General features: G+C 40.7%; 1 protein-coding gene across 3 annotated transcripts in view; it reads left to right on the forward strand.

The window, feature by feature from the left end:
• Nucleotides 1-26,419, forward strand: part of MAPK11 (mitogen-activated protein kinase 11) — a 32,078-nt gene continuing 5,659 nt past the window's right edge. The window contains exons 1-10 of one of the 3 annotated variants that reach the window (XM_075081236.1): nucleotides 125-195; nucleotides 1,575-1,655; nucleotides 14,095-14,224; nucleotides 15,187-15,245; nucleotides 16,355-16,466; nucleotides 18,908-18,937; nucleotides 19,077-19,124; nucleotides 21,551-21,665; nucleotides 21,788-21,859; nucleotides 23,458-23,537. In XM_075081236.1, the coding sequence (XP_074937337.1) occupies nucleotides 1,636-1,655; nucleotides 14,095-14,224; nucleotides 15,187-15,245; nucleotides 16,355-16,466; nucleotides 18,908-18,937; nucleotides 19,077-19,124; nucleotides 21,551-21,665; nucleotides 21,788-21,859; nucleotides 23,458-23,537 (666 nt within the window). In that variant the 5' untranslated portion in view covers nucleotides 125-195; nucleotides 1,575-1,635. Of the gene's footprint in view, nucleotides 196-1,574; nucleotides 1,656-11,821; nucleotides 13,582-14,094; nucleotides 14,225-15,186; nucleotides 15,246-16,354; nucleotides 16,467-18,907; nucleotides 18,938-19,076; nucleotides 19,125-21,550; nucleotides 21,666-21,787; nucleotides 21,860-23,457; nucleotides 23,538-26,419 lie in introns of those variants that run through there. The other 2 variants (XM_075081234.1, XM_075081235.1) reach the window with 2 other exon arrangements.

Below are 26,419 nucleotides of genomic sequence, written 5' to 3' on the forward strand. Positions count from 1 at the left end.
CGGCCGTGCCCGCCTCGCTCCCCGCCCCGGCTGAGGGGCGGCTGCCGCTGCTGCTGCCGCTGCCGGCGGCGGCTCGGGGAAGATGTCCGAGCGCGGCGGCTTCTACCGGCAGGAGCTCAACAAGACGGTGTGGGAGGTGCCCCAGCGCTACCAGAACCTCACCCCCGTCGGCTCCGGCGCCTACGGCTCTGTCTGGTCGGTGCGGGGCGGTGGGAGCGGGGCCGGGAGCCGGCAGGTGCCGCCGGCCGGCGCGGTGGGGGGGGCGGCCCCGCGGGGACAGACAATGCCGGGGAGGCGGGAGGGAGGCTGGCGCGGCCGTGCGGGGCGCCGGGGCTCGTGTGCGCCGGGAGGGACGGAGGGAGGGCGGGCGGGCGGGGGGATATGCCGGCGCGGTGGCGGGGCCGGGGGCGTGTCCGCTGGGGCGGCCGGGCTGGCGGCGCGGCGCCGGAGCTCTGCCCCCGCGGCCGGCGGCCCCGCGGGGCCGGGGCGAGCCTCACCGTCACCCGGGCAACCGGGCCCGCCGCCGGGGCGGCCCCTGCCGGCCTTCCCGCCCCCTCAGGTCGCCGCCTCGCAGGGGAGCCGTGCCGCCGCCCGCAGCGCGCCGCGCCGCCGCCGCCGCCGCTCCCCGGCTTGGGGCTGCCAGCGCCGGCGTGAAAATCGCCCCGAAACCGAGAATCTTGCACAGTCATGGCGCGTCCGAGCGGGGAGGACGGGGCGGCAGCGGCGGGGCGCGGCTGTGGGAGCCCTCCCTGCTGCCGGCCCGGGAGGGCTCACGGGGGGGTCACCGGCGGGCCGCGGCCCGGCGCCGGTCTCTGACGGGGGGCTACCCCTGCCAAGCATCTTCCACACACCGAGACAGACAGACAGACAGGGCGAGGTGAATTCTGCCCACGGAAACAGCGCTGGGCTGGTCAGGGCGGGCTGACAGAGGGGCTTCACCCGGAGATTTCAGGGGGAACCACGAATTATTCACGAATATCACGGCAGATCGCCGCCCGCGGGCTTCGGCGTTTTAGGGCTGCGTAAGGGTTTATCACATCATAAAACACTTTTTTGGTTTTTTTGGTAATTACTTTATCAGGTTTGCACTTTCGGGAACTCCCAGTGCAGATTGGGCTATTATTTTCATATCTGATGTGCACTTAACTATGCTTATAAAAGCTTTGAATCAATTTTTGGAAATAATAGTGATGTATAAGGGGTTTCTGAAAAAAGAGTCGTGTTTCTTTTGTAAGCTGGGTAAGTGGAATTGTGTGAAAACAATCCATAATGGGTCTTTAGATAAACGTGCTACACACAAAAAAAAAATTCTTTACAATTTAACTTTTTTGCCATGGACAAAACTTGTGCAATAGTCGCTCGCTTTTTTCTCTTCACAGTCAGGTACCAGAGAACATTTATGGAGTTTCATGTTTGTTGCTTCCTTCTTTAGCTCTGTGATATGCCCCAATTACATGTAAACTATGAATAGGCATTTGAAAAAAAAACCAAACAAACAAACCTCCAACAATCAGTAGAAACACTCAAGACTAGTCTGAAGTATCTGTGAATTCTTCTCTTTTTCATTATTTGAGGCTTATGCTTGCACCAGGGCAATCCAGGCAAATACTGTGTGACTGTTAGTCACAGGACTATATGCTTAACTGCAATGGCAGGTACCATCTGATGTGAATAGTTTCACAAGGACCTAGTTTATTTAGACTATCTTAGTTTTCTTTCTCCTTTTTTATTTTACAGACTAGGAGCTGGTTATACAGACAGAGAGTAACTACAGTTGTGTTCCAATTGAACCTGCATTTCTGGTTATTTTCCCTATTCATGCTGACATAGTTTTAAGGGGAAGACCTACTCTGCTGAGTTTTGTAATGAGATGTCAAGACTTTTGAGAAATTGCAAAGGAAATGAAAACATGTGGTGGTTCACTCGCAGCACAGCTGGTGCTTTGTTTTTTTTAACTGTTAGTGTTGTTAATTCATTGTACTTACTTCTCTTCTGTCTGCGAAGCCAAGGAAATCCTTGTATTTTATCAGTGGAGAGCCTAGGAACTGGTATATAAAATGAGACTGGAAGATGCTATGAGAAATGTTTACTCTAAAATATACATTTAAGAACAGAATATAGCAATAAAACATTACTCTATATTAATAGCCTTGTTAACATCGATGAACTATAAACCCAGACAGAAGCTTGAATGTGAGGAAAAGGTTCACATCTCTCTCAGAAAAGCCATCTATTTTTAGTCTCTATTGAAATTGATTTCTTTCCCCTGCCCTCCCCCCTTCTGTGCATGTGCTTTTCCCAGGAGACCCATGAGACACAATCATTCCCTTGAGTAATAAGCTATATTGCTTTTGTGGGTAGTTGTACTCCTATTCAGTAAAAATCTAAAAACATATTTAAGTCTTACAGAAACCACTGGAATTAAACAAATTCTTAAGTGCTTGGCTGAATAGAAGCCAAGGTCCTGAACTCCCAATGCTGGCTTTAAAACAGGAACGAAGTTGTAAGAAATCCATTTCTACCTCAGTGGAACTCTTTCCTAGTCCTAGCCCTTTCTTAATTTATGGTAAATTATCAGTCGTGTCCAAGAGACTTGTGCAACCAAAGTGATAACTGGTAATAAGAAACATATTGTAAATATTTGCATTTAAACTAACTCCTGCTTGCCCTTTTTTTGCTTGCAGCTCAAAATCAATACAAGGGTTTGTGTCAGGAGGCTGTCTTTTGGACCAATTTATTGACATTTCGTAAGTCTAAGAGAACTTGTGTTTGGGTTAGTTTTTATGTGCAGATGCATCAAATGTGCTATGGAGATAAGATATTATTGTTCTAAAACAGATTCACTTTTAGAGAGGTATCTGCATCAAGCACAGTGCTTTCCAGTATGTTTTTCTTGGTTTTTATTTAGATGTGGAATATGCATGAAAAGCAAACTTTCCTTAGCACAGAAAGCTCCACTGCTTTTCTCCCTTTTTTAATGACGTGTCATTAAGAACAGTCCTTCTTGGAAATCCTCAGAAGAACTCGGCCTCACTGCCAAGCTGAGTTGCGCTTCAGCATCTACATGAACCACAGGAAGAACTGTGAGGTCTTTCCTTCAAGTACTTTACCCTTGCAGTACACTTTACACTACCCTGTGGAGGGCTTCCTTTTACCTGGGCTCTTTCCTGTGGCCATTCAGGCTGGTGGGTCTTCTGTCATTAGCTGCTGTCAGATCTGTGTTGTTTTTTTTTGTTTGTTTGTTTTGTTTTTTTTTTTAATTTGGGGAACAAAAATTAAAGCCCTGTGGAAGTGTGGTGTATGTGTGGTAGTAAAATTACATTTAAAATTATCAATGGAGTCCTCAACAGTATGTTTTTGTTAATTTTTCATTTCTCAGGGGTTGTTTGCATCTTAGCAAATATCGAATTTACGTGCACAACTGTTTCTTTTGGAGTTGTTTTCTTTTTGTGCTATACGTTTGCCTATCAAGTTGAGGGTTTTTTATATTAGACAAGTATTTTAACTCTTCCTCAAGCCAAAACTCAGTTAAAGTTTTCCTGAACAATGCATTTTCACAGTGTAAACCCTGAAAGTTGTATTTATCTCTCACAGAAGTCAAAGAGCTGGTTGACTCTTACAGACCAGGTGCTATCCCTGCTAATTGTGAGGTTTAAAAACATTTCTGATGTGAAGTGCAGCATTTAAGCAGATAACCATTTAGATGGGAAGCAGGCAAGCTTACTTTCACAAGGTAATCTTCACCTACAACCATTTCATTTCAGTTCTAGAGAAAAAAGACAATTAATGTCTCGGGTCAAAGTGCGTTTTAAACTCTTGTCCCTTGTGACTCTGCCTTTTAAATAGTAATTCTAGTTGTGTTTGGACCTTTTGATTGTCCCAGTGATATTGCTTATAAACTGGGCCTCTGGCCTGCAGCATCTCTGCCTCCCTGCTGTATTACCCTGGTAGGTCCGCTCTGATTAGGTACCTCTTCACCTTTTCCTCTGGCAGCTGGCGTTACCACCTGCTTGAGAAAGAGCTTCTCCATCGGTTCTTTTTTTTTTAAGACTTTTTAGTATACCACACATTAGGTAACGTGGATAGACTTTTGGTTTACTTTTTTTTTTTTTTTTAAAGCCTGTACACCTCTTTTCATGCCAGCTTTCGTACATTAAACTGTCTTCCAACCTACTTATCCCTATTTTTGCCTGGGAGGTATAAACAGCTTTTCGCAGCATGCCGTCTCTGATCTCTCTAACAGGTTGTTTCCCATTAGCATATTGCCAGCTCTGTGTTCTGCCTTCTTTGGAAAGAACAGACTTTGCAAGATGAACCAAAGTGAGTCCAGAGCTTCTTTCCAACCACAAATTCTTGCACTGTTTCCTCAGAGGCCGTTGGCATCAATAGTACTTGCACTGTGTAGTCAGTCTTTTTTAATTCTAAGAGTATGCAATGCCTAACACCAGCTTGGGTAACATAACACATTTTAAAAAAAGAGACCTGCTAAGTCGGAGTGTAATGGCACAAGCCTCAGTTTAAGAAAACCAGGAAAGTAAAGCCTGCCTTAAGTCATTCACACAATGCAGCACTTCAGCAGGTCCTTCCATCCTGCTAGCTTTAAGTGCATGCTTAAGATTCATCAAGTTTTTGACCTGGCTAATTTTGGGTAAAAATGGGGGAAAGTGGGGTGGTGTTTAGGCTTCTATTTTGCTTTGAGGAAGTACAAGTGGAAAAATAGAAGCGGAAGGCTTTAATCCTGAAGCTTAACCCCTTCTTTCCCCTGTGCACCCTGTCCTGTGCTGCTGGTTAGATTGATACTCACAGATGTTTGGAGGGCAGTAGCTTGCAAGACTGGAACATAACACTGCTGATATTGTCCTTTTCACACTGAGGACCTCAAAGGAGATGGTGAGATAACTTCATAGCATGTGAGGGTTTTTTTAAAGTTGTCTTTGACTGACAAAGAGAAGATTTCCTTCATCCAAAATTGTACTTGATGACTTCTGAATAATTTTTTTTTTTACAGGGACCTTTTACTTTTACTTTGCTGGAGTGATAAAAAGTATATGATTTCAACTATGAGATCAGGTTACTGGAGTTATTATGTGTGTCTCTGTAACATCACATGTTAGTTTAAATAGCAAATGCTGAGATAAGCTCCTAGAGTAGTAGTAACACACACCTGCTGTGTGTAAATACAGCTGGAAACTGGACACCCTATAGATTTCTATAGGCTAAAGGCAAAAAGTATGTGTAGAGCCAGTTGATTTCAGTGCGCTCCCTTTGGGCTGTTCCTCTTTCAGATTAGGTCTTTTGTTTCCAATGCAAGTATGGGGCTGAACTTCATTCTGCATATGTTTATGGTTATATTTTTGTGGAAATAAATCAAACGACATTGTTGAAATACTGCTGTCCAAGATCCGTTAGCAGTTTTGCAGATATTTAGAATGAGCCCTTCCAAGCATATTCAAACATTTGCTTGAAAACTGAGTGAGAGATGAAGGCTGATAGGAGAGTCCAGTCAGAGGCAGGACATCTCTTAAGAGTGAGTATATGTAATAACGATACTTAGAAACAAGGCCTTGAAAGTGAGATTGCATAAAAGGCGTGGCGTGATCGGTGTTACAGGCTAGGAGGAGGATCTTTGCAGCAGCATTGCTAGAAGAAATAGGTGAAAATAAGTGAAGCAACAAAAAAATATTGCAGAGTGAGAAAGATCTGCAGAGGAACATGATGAAATAGCTTTTAGCAATGAAGACACAATAGGGTTTGCAGCTAGAAAGTCAAGGGAGGTCAAGAATTCAAGAAATTTTCTGGAAGATACATGAAGGAAGAGGGAAGAGTGTTCACTGGCCACGGAGACACCACTAGAGAGTTCGCTGAGAGTGATTTTGTTGGAGTACTAGGATGGAGCACGGGTTGCTCATCATTCATATGTCCACTTTCATCCTGCATATCTTCCAGTTGTTGGAACAGTGTAGTTACTGACTTTGGAAAGGAAAGTGAAGTGGGATGGTAATTAGTGGAGTCAAAGTTCCTATTTAAAATGAAAGTGTCTAAGAATGCTTTCAATGAACGAGATTGGATCAGGAATGAGGTGTTTGTGGAGATGGATAAGAATGGCTGAGATGGAGATCTTTAGGTATGATGCTGTCACAAAGCCTGTGGAGTAGTTAGAGAACAGATGAGAAATATCCATATGTGTGTGAAGGAGGGTGGTGGAAGGAGTTGTAGGAAGGGTGAGGAAAAGGTGAGCTCAAAAAGTGAGGAAGACCACTTCGTATTGTGCAGATTTCCTCTCGGGTAATTAATGAGATCTTTTTTAGAGAGGGAGGGGGCACGAGATGGAAGAGTGATAAGGGGCATGAGATGAGCCAGTTTTTTGCAGAAAGACAGTAAGAATCATGGAATTACAGCTTTCTGTGTGGCTGTAGGAATACATTAGCAGAATAAAAATTCTCTGTGGAGGGTCTCCCCTATCTTTACTTTAGTATAATTTGTTATAATATGCACCTTCCTGACCACATGATGCAACAGTGGCACAGCTAACTGCTTTCCTCTCCTGCTGTCGTGATCGTGATTGCAGTTGGCTAGGGGACACAGTCCCTGTTCCAGAGCCCTTAAAGTTTTAGGGCCTTGTTGCTTCAACACAGCTTCCCAAGGAGCTATTTGCAATTTCGGAACCCATTAGATAGCTGGTACCCAAAATCCAGTATCTTATTTCTGTGTATACAGTCAGGAAGGGAGAGGGTGTTTCAAGAGCTCTACATGACCTGGGAACAAATTGCTACCGTTTAATATTTTTACCCTTGTAGAGAGAGAAAACAGGAAATGTGAAGGAGAAGTGGGGGAGGAATAGGAAAAAGGACAAGAATGTAAGTGTGATAGTGAGATCTTGTCTGTTTGGGTTTATGTAATGTATTTGAAAGCACCAATATTTTTCATGTTAACCTTTATATCCAGATTAACCACTAGCGTTTCTAGCTTAGCTTCTAAGCCCACAACTGTCTGGGAGTCTTTTTTAATTAAATGCTGAATAAAATACATTTGTCATTAGCAGTGTCCTGCCTTAGTGGCAGCTGACAGATTTTCTTGTTTAAATACTGACATTTGGCTTATAGGGTATCTAAAATACATGATTATTTTAGTATCCATGAGTTGGTTCCACATGCTGAGGAAGCTAACAGCGTATTATTCCAACCTTCTGTATGCCTTTCTCACAAGCATGACTTTAAATGCATCACTCCCACTGAAGTAAGCTGTACTGTCTATAACTTCACCTAGGAAAGTGTGACTGCTCCTCTGTAAAGTTATTTGAATATTTAAGTCACTGTGGAGACATAAGACAGATCAGAAAATAACATTTGTTTGTGGATTCAGAGACTGATACAGCATTTTTATGATCATGTTGTTACATTGGAAGAAGACTTGTGATGTAGTCATGTAAACTTATGGATGGCAATTATTTTATAGTGCTTTTCAGTGTCTGCTTAAAAGCATGTACATATTTTTGTTGGCTATGGGACAATTACGTTGCATATGTAAGAGAGATTTTGTGCTTTTATATTTAGATCCAGTGGTAAATTAATCTGAGATAATTGACAGCGACTGTACTAAAGCCAAAACAATTGATGCCAGCGCTCAGCATGGTGTGTTGGAATAATGTCCGAGTGATGGGATGTAATTTTACAATACGATAACCTGTCATCATTAAGCAAGGGTTTTTTTCTTTAATGAGGAGATTAACATGTCATTACAGAGCTGCCCATTACTCATCCTCCCACCTTTTGTCTTGCTGCCATCTCATTTTTCTTTATGGTTTCCTTCTGATGTACATATATGTAGTGATCTGTGTTGTTTAGTAGACAAATACACACTCTGTACCTTAAATCTAGCTCTTAGAGGGTGGAAATCACCAACTTGCGCTTGCATAAAGTAACAAAACATTTATAAAGAAGACACAAATTAACTGTTTCTTGGGTTTACTTTGCTGCTTAACTTAAGCTTACTGTGGGCGGCCTTTTTCTCTTGTTCTCTTGCTGCACTGCCAACAGCTATTATGGTCCATTTTCTGGTATTGGATAGATGCTTTGTGTGTTTTTTTCCAGACTATTCTATGTCTCAATAAAAAGTAGCTCTATTTATTAAAAAAAAAAAAAAAGTTGTATTTTAAAAAAGAAGAGCAAAATCCTGGAGAAGACCCAAAAGACAAAGCTCACAAACCAAACCTTGCAAAAAACCCCTAAAATCCATGTTATTCATGTGACGACTTTCATTCACTTATGTTACATTTATGAGAAATGTGAAAAGGGTTGTAATTTACTGCAGTTGTGAGGAATCCAGGTTATATATATGGTTGGGCGCTAGAAAATGTCCCAGGACAGGGTTCCTGTGTGTCCCCCTTTTCTAGGGGAGTGCATCTGTCACTGTGTCGTGAAGTAAGGGCTGCTTATCTCAATGATTAGGTTCTCTGCGTGTCAACCCCTCTTCCGTTCCTTCCCCTCAATGCTTGCTCACATACGCCCTTCTGCTGCTGCTACTTGTGTTTCTCAGGAACTCCGGATCTTGCAAGTTAAGGGGACATTTGTCCACAAGGAGGTTCATGTCTCCTGCAATGGAAGGAGTCAGTGGGTACATGAAAGGATGCTGAGCTCTGTGTACAAGAGCACAAAGTTGTGGCTGTGCTAAATATGTGCCAGAAATTCTGTGTACTTTCCATTTTATTTTCTGGGTGTTACCTTCTTTCTTACCAAAATCAGTAAAGTCCTGCCCATGCGAATCTGTGTTTTGAGCATGAATTGCATTTTTTCTTTGTGTGGGCTTTTTTTTTTTCTTAACACTTACATGCAATGGGAAATCTTCATGTGTTCTGGAGGAATATGACCCAGTGAAGGAAAGAAACCTGTGCTGCAGTGAAAGAAGTAAAAATAGAAGCCTAGAACAGTATGGGGAAAACCCAGACCCAGTGTCATCGTCACATGAAGCAAATTTAAGGATCTGCTTGTGTACAGCATTCTCTAAATTTGGTGTAGTGTGTCCAACCAGTTGTCAAACTTCTGATGATGTAGGGGTAACAGCCTCATAAGCTGGGACACTGAATTATATAAAATAAATTGGAAGAGAGTCTTTTCTGGTTTTTTTGCACTTAACCCCAAATGAATCACTTAGGAGTACCGAATTATTTGTACAACTATAATGCTTCCACAAGCATAAAATCACACTTTGTAGACAACTAAAGCCTTGTGGTTATCTGGGGTGATGGGGATGGAATATCAGCTGACACAGGTAACCTACAGTAAATGGGAAGTTCACTGCAGACACAAGACTGGCACCACATACAACCAGCGTGGGTTGTGCCTTCGTTTTGCATCAGCTAGACCTGAGCTGGCTCTGGGAACAAAAAGAACTTGCTAGACCAAACGCCACACTCAAGGTGAACTTTTTCCAGGCATTTTGGATAGTACTGTGCCTGGCTAATAAGCCCTCTCTGAGCCCAAAGCCTTAGAACTTCAGGGACCAGCTGTAGTCCAAAGGGAGCACTTGATCCCGGGAAGAGTTCTTCCTGCCTCGGATGCTGGAGTTTATTAAATAGGGTACGAGTTGGCTCCATGCGTGATTTGTTAGACTGGGCTCCTGCAAGCAGCCCTCCAGCTGTTGAAGCAAATTTAGCCATGAAGGCTAAGTAGCCGTAGCCAAATAGTGTGCTCCTAATCCCAAAAGGCCTGAAAGGTCAGAGCAGGGTGCGCACATGAATGGCTTGTCTGTCTGTCCAGTATTACTGCTCTGCAACCACAGTGGATAAACTGTCCGTGGGTATTAGGGACATGACTGAATGCATGGCCGTGTTTATAAACATCAGCTACTAAAAATCCATGCCACATCAAAAGTCATGAAGCTACCATGAAGCTGTTAAAATCCTGTGCTTTTTGCCTCCTGAGCTTTTGCACTGCATTAGCTTCCTATGTTCAAACTTTTCTCTGAAACATTAAGAACTGGGAAAATGTGCATATAAATAGAGGTTTGTATTTCATCTAGTGGAACTTCAATAGAATTCTTAAGTGTAGGAGTTGACAACACTGAGAAGGTAGGTCTAATTTAAACAATGATTGAAAATCACACTAAGCAAAAGTGCCTAATCTGTGTGAAAATGATGCCATCCCTGTAAGCAGAATAATGGCTTTTTATCCTTGATCTTAGAAAGGACAGACAGCAAAAAATGTGTCATAACCACAAAGGCTTCTGGGTCAAGAATGATCATATCTGAAAAAGCTATTGCTAAGATTGCTGCAAAGTTGTTTCTTGTAAATTAGGAAAATAATAATAATTGTGTTTCTTTTTAAATTATGATAGAAAGCCTGTCTAAATTGGTGTTCCCATATTCTATCAAGGCATGTGAGCATACTGCTTAACAGTGATGTCAGAAATAATAACTGATGATATGCAATTAAAAAGTCACTTATTTTCCCTGCCTACATCAAATTAAATGCTAACAGTAAACAGTAGATTAGAGACAGGAGACACTATCCCTTTGCTAGTATCAAAGTTTATCTCCATTGTACTATTCTGTCCAGCTACATGAGGTAGCATCATAATCAGAGATAAGGCACCTCAGAATAAGTTGTTTCAAAGAAACTCAGGAAACAGTAGCTGAACTATTGGAAGGATGATTTGTTTCCAGGTGTGAGCATAAACCACGTACAAACACAAGTGGTTGGCCAAAGCTGAAGCCTGTAGAAAATATCCTTGCAAAAGAAAAAGGCACTGTAAGATGCTGGTGGTGGTTTGTGAGGCGATGCGAAACGACGGTCTGGCAGAGGAGCCCTCTCCAGTCTCAATGCAGAAGTGGGGAGGGTGTGACTTGGCTGTCATGCAGGGTAAGGGAAGGTGAGGGCCTCTAACCCAGTTCTTCCCTGTTAAATCAAACTAGTAAGCGCATCGGTTGTTTTTTGTTTTGGTTTTTTTTTTTTTTAAGAAATTGTTTTGAATCATTTTAGTCGGGCTGGTTACAGGCCCCCAGGGAAGGGTTTGCAGGTGCCAAGCACAGGTGGGCTCATGTTTTTGCCGTGACTGGGACCAGAGATGTCCTATCCAGGGACTAGTCTGAAAGATGAACATTCTTGGAGAAATCACACAGAAAAGGAAGCAGCTCATCCTGCCACCCAGCAGTTTACTCAGGGGATCATGAGGGATTCAGGGGACAACCCCGACTGCAGCTATGATGATATAAGCAAGAGGGGGAGACCAAGTCTAAAATAAGAGGCATAAGTGTACATGGGGAGGAGTGCAGGTGGTGGCCTGCCGCTTGCAAGATGTGATCACAGAGGCAGTAGCAGAGATCACAGATGCAAGTCATCCTTGAATCTGACAAACAAGAGAATTCAAACAGTATGAAATATATATTTTTGAACATGTCACTGTTAATAACTTGAATTATCATGATGGTAAACCAGGCAAAGAAAGAGCCTGAAGGCATTAGTTCTGATTATCATTCAGTACAATTTCTTGACTACAGCGGAACTCATTTAAACCAGGTCAGTACCTGGCCTGTGCAGCTTCAATTCGTGATTTCCCATTGGAGGTCCCAGGATTCAAGTTGCCATTTGTTTTCTCTTTCTTTTATTTTTTTTTTTCTCTCTCCTTATGTGCTTCCATCCTGGCTCTAAAAAGCTACTGCCATAAGAATTACTGAAGCTAAAAAAATAGTGCTTTGTGCCATCTGAAAGCTTTGTAGCCTTGAGCCGTATGGAGGGTAAAAAGCAATCCATCTTAAAGATCAGTGGTTTTTAAACCTCTGAAACCCACACTTGACCTTAGAAATGGGAGGAGAGGGATGTTTATCATAATGGGATTTAAAACCTAATTCCTCCTAACCTTGTATAATGTACACAGTATTTCACAAACTGGTACAAGCATGAGTGGGAAGGCTTGTGAATTACCAGAAGAGCTGAGATGTTAAGCACAGACTGGGTTTTTTGGGGCAATGTTATTTATTTATCTGGATAAACATTTCCTTTTCCACTGGAAAAAAGTTGGAAAGGATATAGAGAGTATGTATTTGTGAGACTTGGTGGTATTCTCCCGTGGTTTCATTGGCCAGGATTACACACAGGGCAATTACTCTTTGTTACGTTAACAGCTAAGCATTGGCTTCCTTTTTATTTTTTCAGATTCGCTTGTGCAGCCTTTATGTTATCCCTGTGGCCTGTCATGTGGAATTTAAGATATCTCTGTAGTCAATTCTTCTCACACTGTTTATTCCTTGAACTGTTCCACATATTTGAGCAACACAGCATCCTCATATCCTGAATAACTCTGTCCCTACCCTACTGTCAGAACAAGTATCACTGTCATATCCCTTCCACCCACTCCTCAGAGTGATACCAGTCTTCTCCTTGTTCCTATGCTTTCTTTCTTCTGCTCAGGGAATGCCCTTCCTGAGGTGCTCAACAAAGCCACAACCCTGTACACCTTTAAAACTTCCCTGAAGATCTGCTTCTGTGATGCTTGCAAGAAACTAGCTAAGTAATCTGCTTATCTGTTTCATTTATCTCATGAGTGACTCACTCCTTCCATGGTGCCTGCAAGAAACTTATTGATTAAATCTACTTCCTCTTACTATGTTTTTATCAAATAAAAAAGTTGCTGGATTGTGCCCTGCGTTGGCCTTCATGGAGGTTGAGTGAAGTCTAGGATAACTGGATCACGATCACCTTTTGGATGCCGCTGTGTTCTTCCTGCCCATTTGTTGCTTGTATCCTTTGTTGCTGCTCATTAGAAACACCACCTTGTCCTCCAGCTGCCTGTAAATAAAGGGGCTTTGCTCTTCACTTAGCTCTTCGTGACTGTAGTGGAGCACCAAATATGTGTAGGAGTCCACCTACTTGGAGCTGATTATAGGCTGGGCTCAGTTATAGGTGATTTAGTTTGGGAGCTACTCCAGGCACGATCAATGTTTTTTGTCTCTAGCAGGTGTCTCCTACCGCAATTTCCAGGACTGTCTAAAACACTGTTCATAAGGAGCTAATAGCATTTGGTGTGACTGTTAACTGTTGTCATCCTACTCTGTGCATTTTTCATGTTATCTAATTTTCATGGTTGTAACACCAAAAAAGTTCTGTAAGATAAACGTGTGAAGGTTCCCGGCTTGCTAATGCTCTCTAGCAAGCGTAGATAGTGTTATCCACACTTTAAATAGAGGATTTAAAGGTATTTTAATTAAACACAGTTTTAATGTAATAGATAAGTAATAATTTAAAGAAAAGGTTTTTTCTTCATAAGAGAAGGTAGCAAACTGAATCTTTCTATAATTGTACTGTGTGGTGTCATGAAGTAGTACATACAGGGATCATTTTTATTCCTGTGCTACATAACAGGCAGCATTTATTTGTGGCTTGTTGTGCTTGTCATGTCTTTCTAATGCACAAAACCAGTGGGTCTCCCTTTTGTGCAAATGGTGATGTGTGCATTTAGTGTCCTTTTCAGCGGGGCATCTCCATCTGTATGAGGTTAAGCACATGCTGTGTGTCAGCAGGATCTGTGGGCTGGAGTGTAAGACATGTACCCGTTGTTCCCTTGTTACCAGCATTTCCCAAGGAAACGGTATGGCCTTGGATATGTCAACGTCCTAATTTGATAGCAGTTTTGTGGCATTATCGTCTAGCAAGCTAATGGTCACATAGGTAGTTATTACTTCTAGACACAACGGCAGCGTTCCTTTTATTAGTAAAGACTCTAGTTTGTTCAGTAAGACCCGGAGTTTGAATCCCCATAGTCCCTACAAGCCTTGCCTTGGAGCTGGAGGCTGGAGCTGCACAAATGGAGATAATTCTCTGTTAGTTTTCCTGCCATATGCGGCAAGGTTACCTGAGGATGAGTCCTGAACATTATCATAAGCGTTAGTAATTTGCTAGATGGAAAACAAGGGAACTGTCCTTGAATACTTGGGGTTACTGCTGACTAGCTCCCCTGGCTGCAGTCCCTGAGTAGAAAGTGAAAGAGGGCAAAGGAAAGGAGTAAGAGCCCCCAAGAGAGTACAGGTTTCTCCAGAGAACTGGCTGAGAGCTTTAAAGTAGAACATGCCATCAACTTGGACTTTTTCTTTTCCTCTTCTAGTTCAGCTTTTGATACCAAAACAAGACAGAAGGTGGCAGTGAAAAAGCTTTCAAGACCTTTTCAATCACTTATCCATGCGAGGAGGACCTACCGAGAGCTTAGGTTGCTTAAGCACATGAAGCATGAGAACGTAAGTGGAGAGTGAGTTCTTTCCCTTTGGATTTTTATGACAAAAGTTTGCAATATAGGCTTAATTCCAGTTAGATGCAATCTTTTTTTGAAAAGTATATGCAACCTCCTCGCTACCCAAGATTCCTGGACCTAGCCATCGTATGTGTAGTGAAGTCACTGGACTTTAAAGTAGGGGTGGTCAGTAAAAAGCTGCCTTTTTATTGAAAAATTATCTAATTTCATCTTAAAGATTCAGTTGTTGAAATCCAAAAAAAGTGGTCCTACTCTTCTCTAACTAAAGTAGTAAGAGTATTCTGCTCACTGCTGTTGGATGCTCTTGAAGCATTAGTCCAGGAAAAAAAAATACCTCAAACCTGGTTTTGCTGTATTTGGATTCTGTTAAGAAATTAAGGGCAGATGCTCTCGTTGAAATTAACAACAGTGTAAATCTAGATGAAAGATAGAAGAACTTCAGGCCCCAAATAATTGATTAGTATTCTGAGTTTATGTGGCAAACAGTTGATTTCAGCAGGCGTATCCACCTGCTTAAAAGTAACTTAATGAATTTGAAGCCTGAATAAAATGTAGTGCATTGAAAAGTATCCTGGAGAAAGGATGCTAAAAATGTTAGACAACAGAACAAGATAACCCATTACATTGTGCGTAAGCTGAAGTATAACAAGTGTATAAGCCACGTGTCAGCTTTTCGGTAACGACACATTACTTTTCCCGCCTTCATTTCTGGTTGTCTGAAGTCTTGTTATTACTTTTTGTAATTAATATAATTTTCTGTTGGTCATGGAGAAAGCTGAGGCTATACCTGTATAGACAGCCTGTTGTGCCAGTCGTACTAAGTTTTCAAGATGACCATATGTCATATTTTTATAAGTTTCATCCCAGAAATGCTAAGCACTGTCACTACTGATTATATGTTGCTCTACAGATTTCTAAAAATAAAATGTCAATTCCCTCATCTTCCAGGTTATAGGATTGCTAGATGTTTTTACACCTGCAACTTCAATAGAGAATTTTAATGAAGTGTAAGTAAAATTTTAACATTGTCCTGACTAGTAAGTAAGTACCACTTTGGTTTTAGAGAGGAAGCACGTGCTTTTCTAATAAACTCGCAGCCACAGTTGGCTTTGTGTGAAGAACCCCGATAAATCTTTTTGCAACTTTTCCACAAAAGACGAGGCAGGAGGATGGGCCTCATTTTTGTACTTTTTTGAAGGATAATAAGATTTTAGGTACGTGATAAATGGCTTGATGCTGCATAAATGCAAGTAAACTTAAAACTTCATTAGTTCAATTATGTATTAGCTGTAGATTATTTTTTCACAGCTAGATGGGATCGTTCAGGGATGCAGGAAAGTATCCTGTTGTTTAACTGAGACAAGGTACGTTTAGGCTAGATTGCTGACTTACCTAGGACTAGGTGTATTGTGGTGTCGCTCAGACAGAGGATTTATGTTGAGTTCCTCTTGGTTTACATCCTGTATAAGCACCTAGGTAAAAAAATTTAGCAGAAGAAAAAGTAATTAATATATTTTTGTGCTCATGGAAATTAGTGGCCAAAACCCTTTGACTCTGGGGCAAAATTACACAAATGAGAACTGGGAATGATAGATTGCATACACTTGTCCCAGCACTGTTTTTTCGAAAAGAATCAACGTTTCTGCAAAATTTGTCAAAAAATAAAACTTCCAGTGGGGGTGGGGAGGGAAGTTACACAAAACTTTCAACCAATCCGATGTTAATCTCCACCAGATATTCCGGGGCCTTGCAGGTACTGTAGTTTTGGTGCCTCAGGCTCCCACTTTGATGCTGGGTGAGGCTTCCTGTTCATCTCAAAATACAACGTGTTCTCCCCTCACTGAACTGCTGTGGCGTGTCATGGAGAAAACAGAGATAAAAGCTTTTAGTGTAATAAAGATTTTTCTTTTTCATGATATTAAATCTCATACCTGTGATTCCATTATTAAAGCTCAGAGATGATTTAAAGGGCATAAACTGTGTGTTAGTAGAAAATGGAAAAGGAACTTACATGGGAGTGTGTAGTTACTCTTTAGATGTGCTACTTTTAGAAGGATTTACATTCTGTCGGTCTTAAATGAGGTGTGTTTCTTTGTTTTCTTCTCTATTTTCACAGATACCTTGTGACAAATTTAATGGGTGCTGACCTGAATAACATTGTCAAGTGCCAGAAGTTAACGGATGACCATATACAGTTTCTCATCTATCAGTTACTTCGAGGTCTTAAGGTACTGGCTGAATGCAGCATTTTTAGAGTCAGCAAGAAAAACATCGTAGTGACAACTGGTTCATTGCAGTGACAGTACTTAAACACTTTTTTTTAATATCTTAAGAGTGCACAGAGAGCAGCAATCATTTCAGAAATTATCAGATCATTTTTCTAACCAGAAATAAAACCCCAAGCCTGCCAATGTTTACATGTGCAATAGATGTGAATACTCCCCTTGAGTGTCTCAAGTGAACATGTTCTGTAGCGCACAGTGTGTGTTTTAGACACTTCACCTGTCACAAGAAGGTAGTAAAAAAATTTCTGAAGAATGTGAAATCGAAAGAACGGCATGGCAAGTAACTCATATTTGCACTTTGAAAGACGTGAGCTAGTTTGAAAAACCACAGCCCTGATTTTTGTAGAGACCATCACATGGGTGAAGAGATAACCAAGTTAGTTGGGTTCTCTGGGAGATGTCTGGAAGTAGAAGTTTATCCTAGCAATGTACAACGTTGCACACAATTGCCTACGATTTACTCTGCTTGTAAAGTCATTGTTTCCTTTAATCATATCAGTTAAAATGTATGGAATTCGATAACACAGGTGTTTGGCAATGAAACTGTAGCAAAATTTTCTTCCAAAAGAATTAAAATACGTATCGTTTTGCTGACATTAAACATGTAAGTGTCTATAAACAGGCAAAGATGAGGAAAGTGCTTCCTATTACTAGGTGATAAGCATTTTCTCAGACCAGTGTTGATTTTCCCAGGTATAAGCAAAAAGAAAAGAGAGGGGTCAGCTGCTTTAGTAGCTAACTTAACAGTAATTGATATGGAAAATAACATGTAATTGACATGGAAAATAACTGTATGTTTGAAAGCAAGCTATGGTAAATACTGGCTCTGAAATACACTTATTACATGTTTTTCAGCAAGTCCCATTGTGCCTGAGACAGTAATTCTTATTCAGGCATGCATGTTCTGTCAATTTAAGTGCAGATTTTAGTGAATAAAAATTGCAGAACTGAGCCCTTAATTGCTTTGTCTCATTTACTTAAGTTAATAGCTTAATTAGGGAGATGGATTCTGGAGTTAATTATCCAGCTTGCGGTTTTGAATATAAGACTGTGTTGTGTCAGAGCTAAATAATAGTAAGAGTTGTGCTCTAAAGTGAATATTAATTTCAGAAATGCACTCAGGTGCATTTCTGGCTCTGTTTCAAAGAGGGAGGGGTTGATGGTGGCTCATCTCTTCTGGAATTGAAATTCTCATGTCTCATTAGTTGAAGAACATTTGATCATATAAAACACCTTGCTTAGATCTACACTGGAGTCATTACAACGTGTATTCGCATACCTTAGCAAGCTTTGGGCTCTCTGGGAGGTGTGTTCAGCAGTATGGAGCACAGCCTTCACGTCCTGCAGAAGCTGTCTGAGCAGACGAAGCGTTAGTGTGGAGCTGCGTAGTTTGGCAGGCCCCTGAGCTGGCTGGTAGAGGACTGCTTGGTGGCGCTGAGATGAGCTGCTGTTGTTGTCTCAGCAGAGCAGGGACACAGCTCCTTCTGTCGCAAGCAGTGGTTTGGTTTCCTCTTCATTCAGCTGCTCGCAGCTGTGATGAGGAGTGCTCAGGGGTGGCCCTGCCCTTCTGATAAACAGTGCGTAGGTCTGGAACAAGAAGAATGCCCGTGTGTTTGCTTTGGGTTTTCCCAGCTGATATATAGGTTTTGTGTGTAATCTCTGCTCCTAAAAAAGAAGGTGAACTCACCGCTAGGGAATAGAAGGTTTTCAAGGTCTTGCTGATCCTGGTCAGTAAGATCATAGATAAATTGGCTGTTAATCCTAACAAGTGAATGATGGGCAACTACGGAGTAAGCTTTTCTCAGTCTTTGAGTTTTAACATTTCATGTAGAATAGCGGAGACACTAAGTAACCACTGAAATACTGCTTTGGGTCCCTGCTTTGAAAGTGGACCTGAAGTAATGATGTGGCTTAGGTGAGTATTTTGGTCACTAATCTGTCCCAGGGTGCGAGTATCTGTCACCCACATTCAGCATTCACGGTATGGAAAGGTGACTTACATCACCTACAAGTCAACGACGCTGCTCCCTAGGCCACTGACTTCACTGAGCCACTAGCTGATCAACATGGACATCCACATAAACTGGAACTAATTCCAAATTGGTAAGAAACTGTCAACAGAAGAATCACTGCAAGTGCTATCTTTCATGTAGAATCTAGTCTTCATGATTACCTTTCTTGTAATAATCCAGCTCTGGATAAGACAAAACAAGGTTTTGAAGTTTGTCACAGCTCCGTTTGATCTGAAAATGTAGTGTGATGTCTTTTCTCTATATAAAACAATCAGTCTCAGAAGTGAAACAATAAGACAAGTGACTTACACCTTCCTTCACCTCTAACTTCAAATCTTACCTTCCTTTTTTTTTTCCCTTTTTGTTTCACAGTATATTCACTCAGCTGGAATCATCCACCGGGTGAGTTCACTCATTGCAATCAAAAATGAATGGAGTGTGTCCCTCTGTGCATCAAGTGTGTTACTAAGACATAGCTATAATATAATATACTTTAAAAGGTTAAAATCATACTTGACTAACTCTCTCTGCTCTGCTACAGGACCTGAAGCCCAGTAACCTAGCTGTAAATGAAGACTGTGAATTGAGGGTAGGTATTATGCTGCTGTAATGAAGAATGTTTTAAAAGCATTCAAGACAATCGTTTTCTGAGAAAACATTAACTACTGTTTTTATTTTGGATTCCATTAATTTCAACTGTTTGCTACCGTGGGTCCCTGGCATAGAAAACCTATTTCCATGAACATGTGTTTTCTCCCAAATGTTAATTTAGTATGAACACAGATATCTTTGCAAAATGTTCATCCCTAGTTCCTGGCAGATGGTACATAGGCTAATAATTTGGCCCATGAGTGAGTAGTTAACTGAGTATATCTTGAAAGCTTGACCTGTGATACGTATCTACATCTGCCATGTTTAGAGGAGGCCTTGTAACAACTTTTCATTTTTAGAACTACAGCGTATACAAGCTAAATTAAATAATTGTATGAAAAAAGGTACCGGTATTACCAGTTACAGGCAGTAAAAAAAACCCGCAAAACCAAAACCAAACCCCAACCAAAAAGAACACCGTAAACCACACTCGTCGAATGCTATTTTAATGTACACATCGATATAAATACATATCTTTGTGTGTCTGTGTGATACCGTATTACATAATAAGCATGAGATTCTGAAGAAGGAAAAGATGTCCTCTGGCTTTCTAAGCCTTTAAGCCTAAGGATGAGAAGTTTAGCCTTTCTCCACGATAGCCAGAAACACCTTTCTCCCTGTGACTGAGACTCTGATGTAATCACTTTATTCCAGCTGTGAGGGATTTAAGAAAAGATCCCAAATACTACAAGATCAGCAAAAAAATCACAATAGTGAATAAGAGCATTGCCCTTAGGTTCTCACACTAATCCAGATCTGTGTTGAGAAACTGGAGTTCCATTTGGTTCAGTGACACTTGCAGATGCTCAGCAACTTTAATGATTATGCCTTTAATGTCTTCATGCATGTATGTTCAGCATCTGTGAAATTTTATGGGTCATCTGGGTCTGATAATGCACTCTAAAATGTCTGCTGTATTTTTGTTCTGTAAGTAAAGGAGACTTCAAACCTTTTTTTTCTATTATTATGGTATCTGTGCGCCTCCCTGCCTAACATTTGTTACTCTGCTTTTTGCTTTGCTTTGTATTTACAGCCTTACTTCCTCTGATTCCAAATTATTTTCCAGTAGAGCGTACTAGTGGGTAGTTACAGGTACAGACAAAAAGGAAATGGAAATGGAATCAAAAAGAAGGAAAACGCATGTGCACACATTTGTTAGAAGGGATCAGCTATTGAAGAAAAATATTGCCAAAACCCTTATAAAAATAAAGGCATTGGTGTTTCGGTTTCACCACTGTTATTCATGCCTTGTTTGCCTCATGCTTTTATTTTTGTTTATTTAAGAAATAAATAATGCTTTAAAGTATATTAGAAGTAAAGATGTTAAAGTGTTACTTACATCTTAATATTTATCTTTATGTTTTTTAATGTCTTTAAATTGGATTATAACTGAGGAATTTTAATGACACTGTTAAAATTTTCTTACTCTCAATGAAAAGGATTAGCCACCAGCTTAAATAGTCCTGGATCTCTTCATGGGAGGTTGCCGCCCATCTTAATTCCCATTTCTATTTGAAGAGATGCTAACTAGCTCAGATGACTGACTTAATGAACAGCACTGAGGCTCAGACGGTACCCTTTCACAACAGTCTCTCTTAGAGTTAGGGATGCCTTTTAGCTCCATAATTAGTAGGACATAGACTAATCAAAAAATAGAAAGCAAAGAAATGAGCAGGAAAAATTTAATTAAAATAACTTCCTGTCAATGTAAACTTAGCAAGGGCGAGCATATGGAGGGGAGCATTTTCCTATCAAGCCTATGAGTAATAATGTGTACCTAAACAGAGCTCTTTTGTTGTTTCGGTGGGGGAGTTCTACTGAAAACAGATGGCATGTGATTTAAATTTACCTTGTTGCACAGGATATATGTTTCCTAGTGGCATCAGAATGATGTGTGATTTGGGTAAATGCTTAGATAGACATGAGAAGGAAACAACAGAAATTCTGTAGATTCGTGATCAGCTCCCGTGGTCTTCAAATGTTCAAACGGCCCATGGCACTTGCCATTGGCATTTTACACAAACATTCCCAGTCAACTGTGTTTAATTTTTTTATAGCAACAGTGCTTATTTTTAGCAAATGAATGTCAGTGGAAGATTGAACTTCAGGCAAAATGTAAAGTTTGCCTTAGAGGACAAAGGGCCAGGCTTATTGCAGTGGAAGCATCTTTATGCAGACCCGTAGGCTGCAGGGATGCAGCGGGGAGAGCGGATGAGCTTGTCCAGAGTGTTGCTGTTTTACTTCAGCGATAGTGAGGGACTATGGATAAACTCAGAAATCAGTAATGGGGAGAATCAGTACCTATAACAAACAATAACTTTAAGAATCTCTTTTCACTTTTATCTCTATTTTTTTTCTCTGTAGATTTTAGACTTTGGTTTAGCTCGACAAACTGATGATGAAATGACCGGGTATGTTGCAACAAGATGGTACAGAGCTCCAGAAATTATGTTAAACTGGATGCACTACAATCAAACAGGTAAACTGTGAAGACCTGCATTTTGCTACAGCTGGACATAGTGATAGTTTTAAATCAAGAGGCAACTCTGTTTAAGGATCTCTTGATTAATTGTACACATTTCTCTCTCTGTTTTTTGGCAGTTGACATCTGGTCGGTTGGATGCATCATGGCAGAGCTATTGAAAGGGAAGGCCCTATTTCCCGGAAATGATTGTATCCTTAACATAAGACATAAAATGCAGCTATAAAAATACTCTCTAATTCTTCCTTTTTTTCTAATGACTTGAGTGTTTCTGTGGAAATGTTTTTGAGGTAACAAACTTCTTAAAACAGTAAACAATTTTTGCTAATCTTTCTGTTTAGTGGATATGACAGCTGAATATGAGACCCACTGGTAGGAAAAAAAACAGTAACAGATGTTCCTAAACAACACTGTTACATTTATTCTTTGTTGTGTATCTGTATTTCAATAATAACCTAGTTACGACAGGCCAGATTTCTTCCATATGTGTATCTTACTGAAATAACATACATTAAAACTGAAGCTGAGTAAAGGCAATTTTTTTTGATAGGCTAATATAATTTTAAAAAACAGAACTGCTTTTAGGCTGGAAGTTCCTACAATAAAAACAAATTAACTTTTAGATAATAAGCAAATTAATAGGCATATTGTGTCCTGTTACTAAAAAAAAGCCAGCAGTTCTAGAAATGCCACAGGAGCAGCAAAACCCTCTCTTTTCTTCAGTGCTGTGCTGTGGTCCCTGCTGGAGCATCAGGGGTTTCCATTGGCGTTTCCTGTGCTGGCAGGAGGGGAAAAAAAAAGAGACATTGCTGAGGAGAGCAGTAAAGTAAACTGTAGGAGAACACATAATGAGGAATGAGGAAACAACTGTATCAGAGGAGGAAAGCTTTTAATACGAGAAACAAAGGCACATTCTTCTGTGCTGAATACTGACATTGCTCGCTACTCTGACACCCCTCACAAAGCAAATGCTTCTGCTAAAACTAAGCCATTGCCAGGTGCAAAACAACATGAAATTAGAATTGCCTGAAGAACTATTAAGAGAGCTGAGAGACCAAGACTCCCTGCTGACCTTTCTGTTGTGCTCAGCATCATTAGGCTCTATTGTAACCACAGGCGTTGTCCAGATGTTCATCATCTGGATGATGACTGTGATTCAGACTGATCACATGATATGTGATATTTGGAAAAATCTATACATCTAGTTTTCAAGAAGTAAGATATTTTTTGCTGTTATAAAATATTGTCTACAATTATTTTATCAGTTTAAATAAAGCTGTAAAATAACCTTGAGTCTCTAGGGAAAATGTAATATATTTTACAGGTCATATATGACAATGAAAAATTAACATTTTCAACGTTTTTACTCCTGAGACCAATATAAACCAGATTTTTAAAGCTACCAAATGAGAATCTTCCATTTACCAGCCCTCAGATCGGTAATCTAGCCCCATGTGCTGTTCTTCAGAAATCCCTCAGATCACTGAAACATAAATGTGCTATTAAAATTAAGCTTAAGAATATGTTAAATTGGGAACTAGGATGGGAAAGCAACATTTTGCATGCACCTTTCTCATGTACATAGACACCTGAAAGAATCGTATAGGACAATAGAGAATTTCATACTCCAGGACTAGGCTTAAGCAGATATGAATTTGTATCCTTCCATGGACTACAATGGAATTGTCTTGCTGAATAGCTTTAAATGTGTTAACTGTCTGCATGAAAGCTCATTAATTGTTTAAACCCAGAAGGACCATGTGTTGCTTATTTCCCTGAAATAATGCAGATATCGATCAGCTAAAGAGAATAATGGAGGTTGTGGGTACACCCTGTTCTGAACTTCTGAAGAAGATATCATCAGAACATGTGAGATCGCAGCTTCATTCAGTTAACTTTCTATCATCCTTTTCTCTAACTGGCATCGTGCGTCACTGGTTGTGTTACGCAGATACTCTGACTTGGAAATGAGCAAACACTTTAAAATGACCTGTATTTTTTGCTGCTAGAATGCCACCATTCAAAAATTATTGTTTTTAGTGGTACCCAAATGCCTTGACTGTCAGCTGGATTAATTTTGATACTTGTTCTCATGTACTCAGTTTTTGAAAGGAGTTTTGCAATTGGTCCTGATGATCTTTTATTTTGCTGCTATACTTACCATTAAGAAATTCAAACTGATGCTCAGCTCAGAGCATTATACAGTTGTTATCAAATCTGATGTCTCTGTAATTTTTATGCTTTCTGTTGTTGTAAGGGATCTAAACAGAGATATTGGATTCAAAAAATGTGTGTTCTGCACGAGTGCTCTTAATTGGATCCCTAATTCAAAATTGGTATTTATTCAACTCTCTGAATGCTTGTGTGAGGTCCACTTTCATGATAATATCTGTAGTTAGCGGTGTGATTTTTAACTCTCCGTATGACTTCCTTAAAATAGTGATCTAGTAAATGAGCAGTTTCCACTTTGTTTCTCTGCTAAAGTTAGGCCTAAAGGATTCTCTGTAAGCAATAACCATGGATATCCAGCTGAGGGGTGAGATATGGTAAAGATTGGTAAAGGCAGGTGATGGACACAGTGTAAAAATTCAGATAAACAGCTCAGAGATACCTCCTGAGCTGAAGCTGTTTTCTTAAACCTTTTCTATATATGCTTCAGACTAATACTGATGGCTATTTTTCATCTTGTTGTGTATATTGATGGGTTTTCTTTGAACTTACTAATGGATACACTAGTGGGTTAAGTAAGCAGGAGCAGTAGGAGGGCCAGAGCAACACTGTGTTTCTGGAAGGTCCAAGCATAACAAAACCTCTTTGGCAGGGGCCAACACACAGCCCCAGAGTTTTGTGAGTACCCAGCACTTAGGGATGAATGGCTGGGTCAGGAGAAGGGTCTATCCTTGTGCCAGGGGCTGGATCAACCAGCAAATCTCGCTGTGCTGTTCTAAATGTAGGTCCTTGTGTAGCCTCATAGGTCCTTGTATAGCCTTTAAGGGTTATTAAGATCCTACCATTTTTGCAGTAACGCATTCAGAGTGGTGTATGCAAATATGTGATTTACCCACAACTAGCCAGTTCATGAGCTTTTTGATTAGGAGATTAAGGACCATAAATATTTACTGGAGATAGCATCTGCTTTTGTCTTTAATTTCTTGTGTTTCAGAGCATACTTCAGTGAGCTGCAGGGGTCCCAAAACTGGTTTACGGGGTCTAATTATACCTTTAGGTCATAGGGAGAACACAAAAACCTGCTAGGTCACCTTTGGGCTGCTGCTACCTGGTTAGAGGAACAATGTTAAAGGAGATACATACCTTGCTTGGAGGTACTTTCCTCTTGCAAGGGACTGTCTATCCTATTCCTTCATTCTAGTTCTTCTTTACCTTGTACTTTGGCCTTAGTGTTTAGCTATTTCTTAATGTAGCTTGCAGTCTCAGACAATTTTTTCCATTCCTCTAACAGCAAGGTCAAAGAATTTCTGAAATGCGAAGCCTATATTCAGTTATAAATAGAGGGTTAAAGAATTGGAAACTAAGAGATCAACCTCATGGGATGTTTCAGCACAAGTCACTGAGCTGTTTTGTCAGTCTTTCATGTTAATTTGGGTTTAAATGGTGATTGTATTCCATTATTTTCAGAATAATTTAAATGTCTGGATTCTATTGGTTGGGTTTCTGTGGTGAATATATAAGCAGAGGGGGCAGGTTGCCAAGTATACTTTGATGGGTCTGTGTTTTTTCAAAGGACTTCTGGGCAAAGTTGGAGATAATTTTGACCATATCTTGTTCAGTCATGTTTAGATTAGTGATGTTAATTGATGTCCGTACAGAAACAAATAGTCCCCAAATTCACAGATGTTTGTCATAAGATAAATTTACCTCTTGTTTCTACCCTAGTCCACAGCTTCCATGCAAGAATGTGTGGCAGCTCTCCTTTGCTCTGCCATTCACACATATGTATAAACTAATGTCCTGGAGCACTTAAGTCTGGTATGAACAACTTTATTTCCTTTGCTGTCTTCAGTAGGCCAAGGATGCTTAGCTAGCCTCCTGCACATAGTGTCCTTCTAACAGGATTGCTAAGCGTGCAGGGAGACATCTGTAACCCAAACATGTTTTAAAAGGATTAAGGTTTGTTCAAAGACCAGCTGGATTTTTTGCAGATTTGGGGACAGCCATTTACCTCTTCAACTGTTCCATTTCAGAATTCCCTGTTCTGCCTGATCCCAGCCCTTGGGACCAGCATTCAACATCATCTCTTGCCGACCTATTTACCTCAGTGCAGAAATTCATAGCTCACGTATGTCAGGCTGCACGCTGACGTTTGTGGGTCCAACACGTGGGTAGGCTTTTCCTAGCTGAGTTTGGGTGAGCCTTTCGCAGCCACGGTGACAAAGCAAGCTCTAAATTCTGTTAGACATCTGAATATCTGCATCCTGGGAGTATCAGGATTTGTTCTTTCATTAGTGAAGTTACTGTTTGACAGAAGAGAGGAGGGGAGGACGCAGATTGGATTATACCACTGCACTGAGGGTAACTAAAAGATGATTTAGGTTGCAATTTCTGGTTGAACGTCACATGCACGTGCTCCCTGGGGATATGCTGCAATGAACCAGTAAGCGTAGGTGAAATCGTAAGTGCTAACGCATAACCCTTAGAGGAAAACATACCTGTTTATAACTCTCCTGCTTATTGTGCAATATACAGGAGTGACTCTTTAAAACAAAGTCATACATTATGGTTTTATGTAAAGA

This window comes from Phalacrocorax aristotelis, chromosome 1 (genome assembly GCF_949628215.1).
Source record: "Phalacrocorax aristotelis chromosome 1, bGulAri2.1, whole genome shotgun sequence".
NCBI classification, from domain to species: Eukaryota; Metazoa; Chordata; class Aves; order Suliformes; family Phalacrocoracidae; genus Phalacrocorax; species Phalacrocorax aristotelis.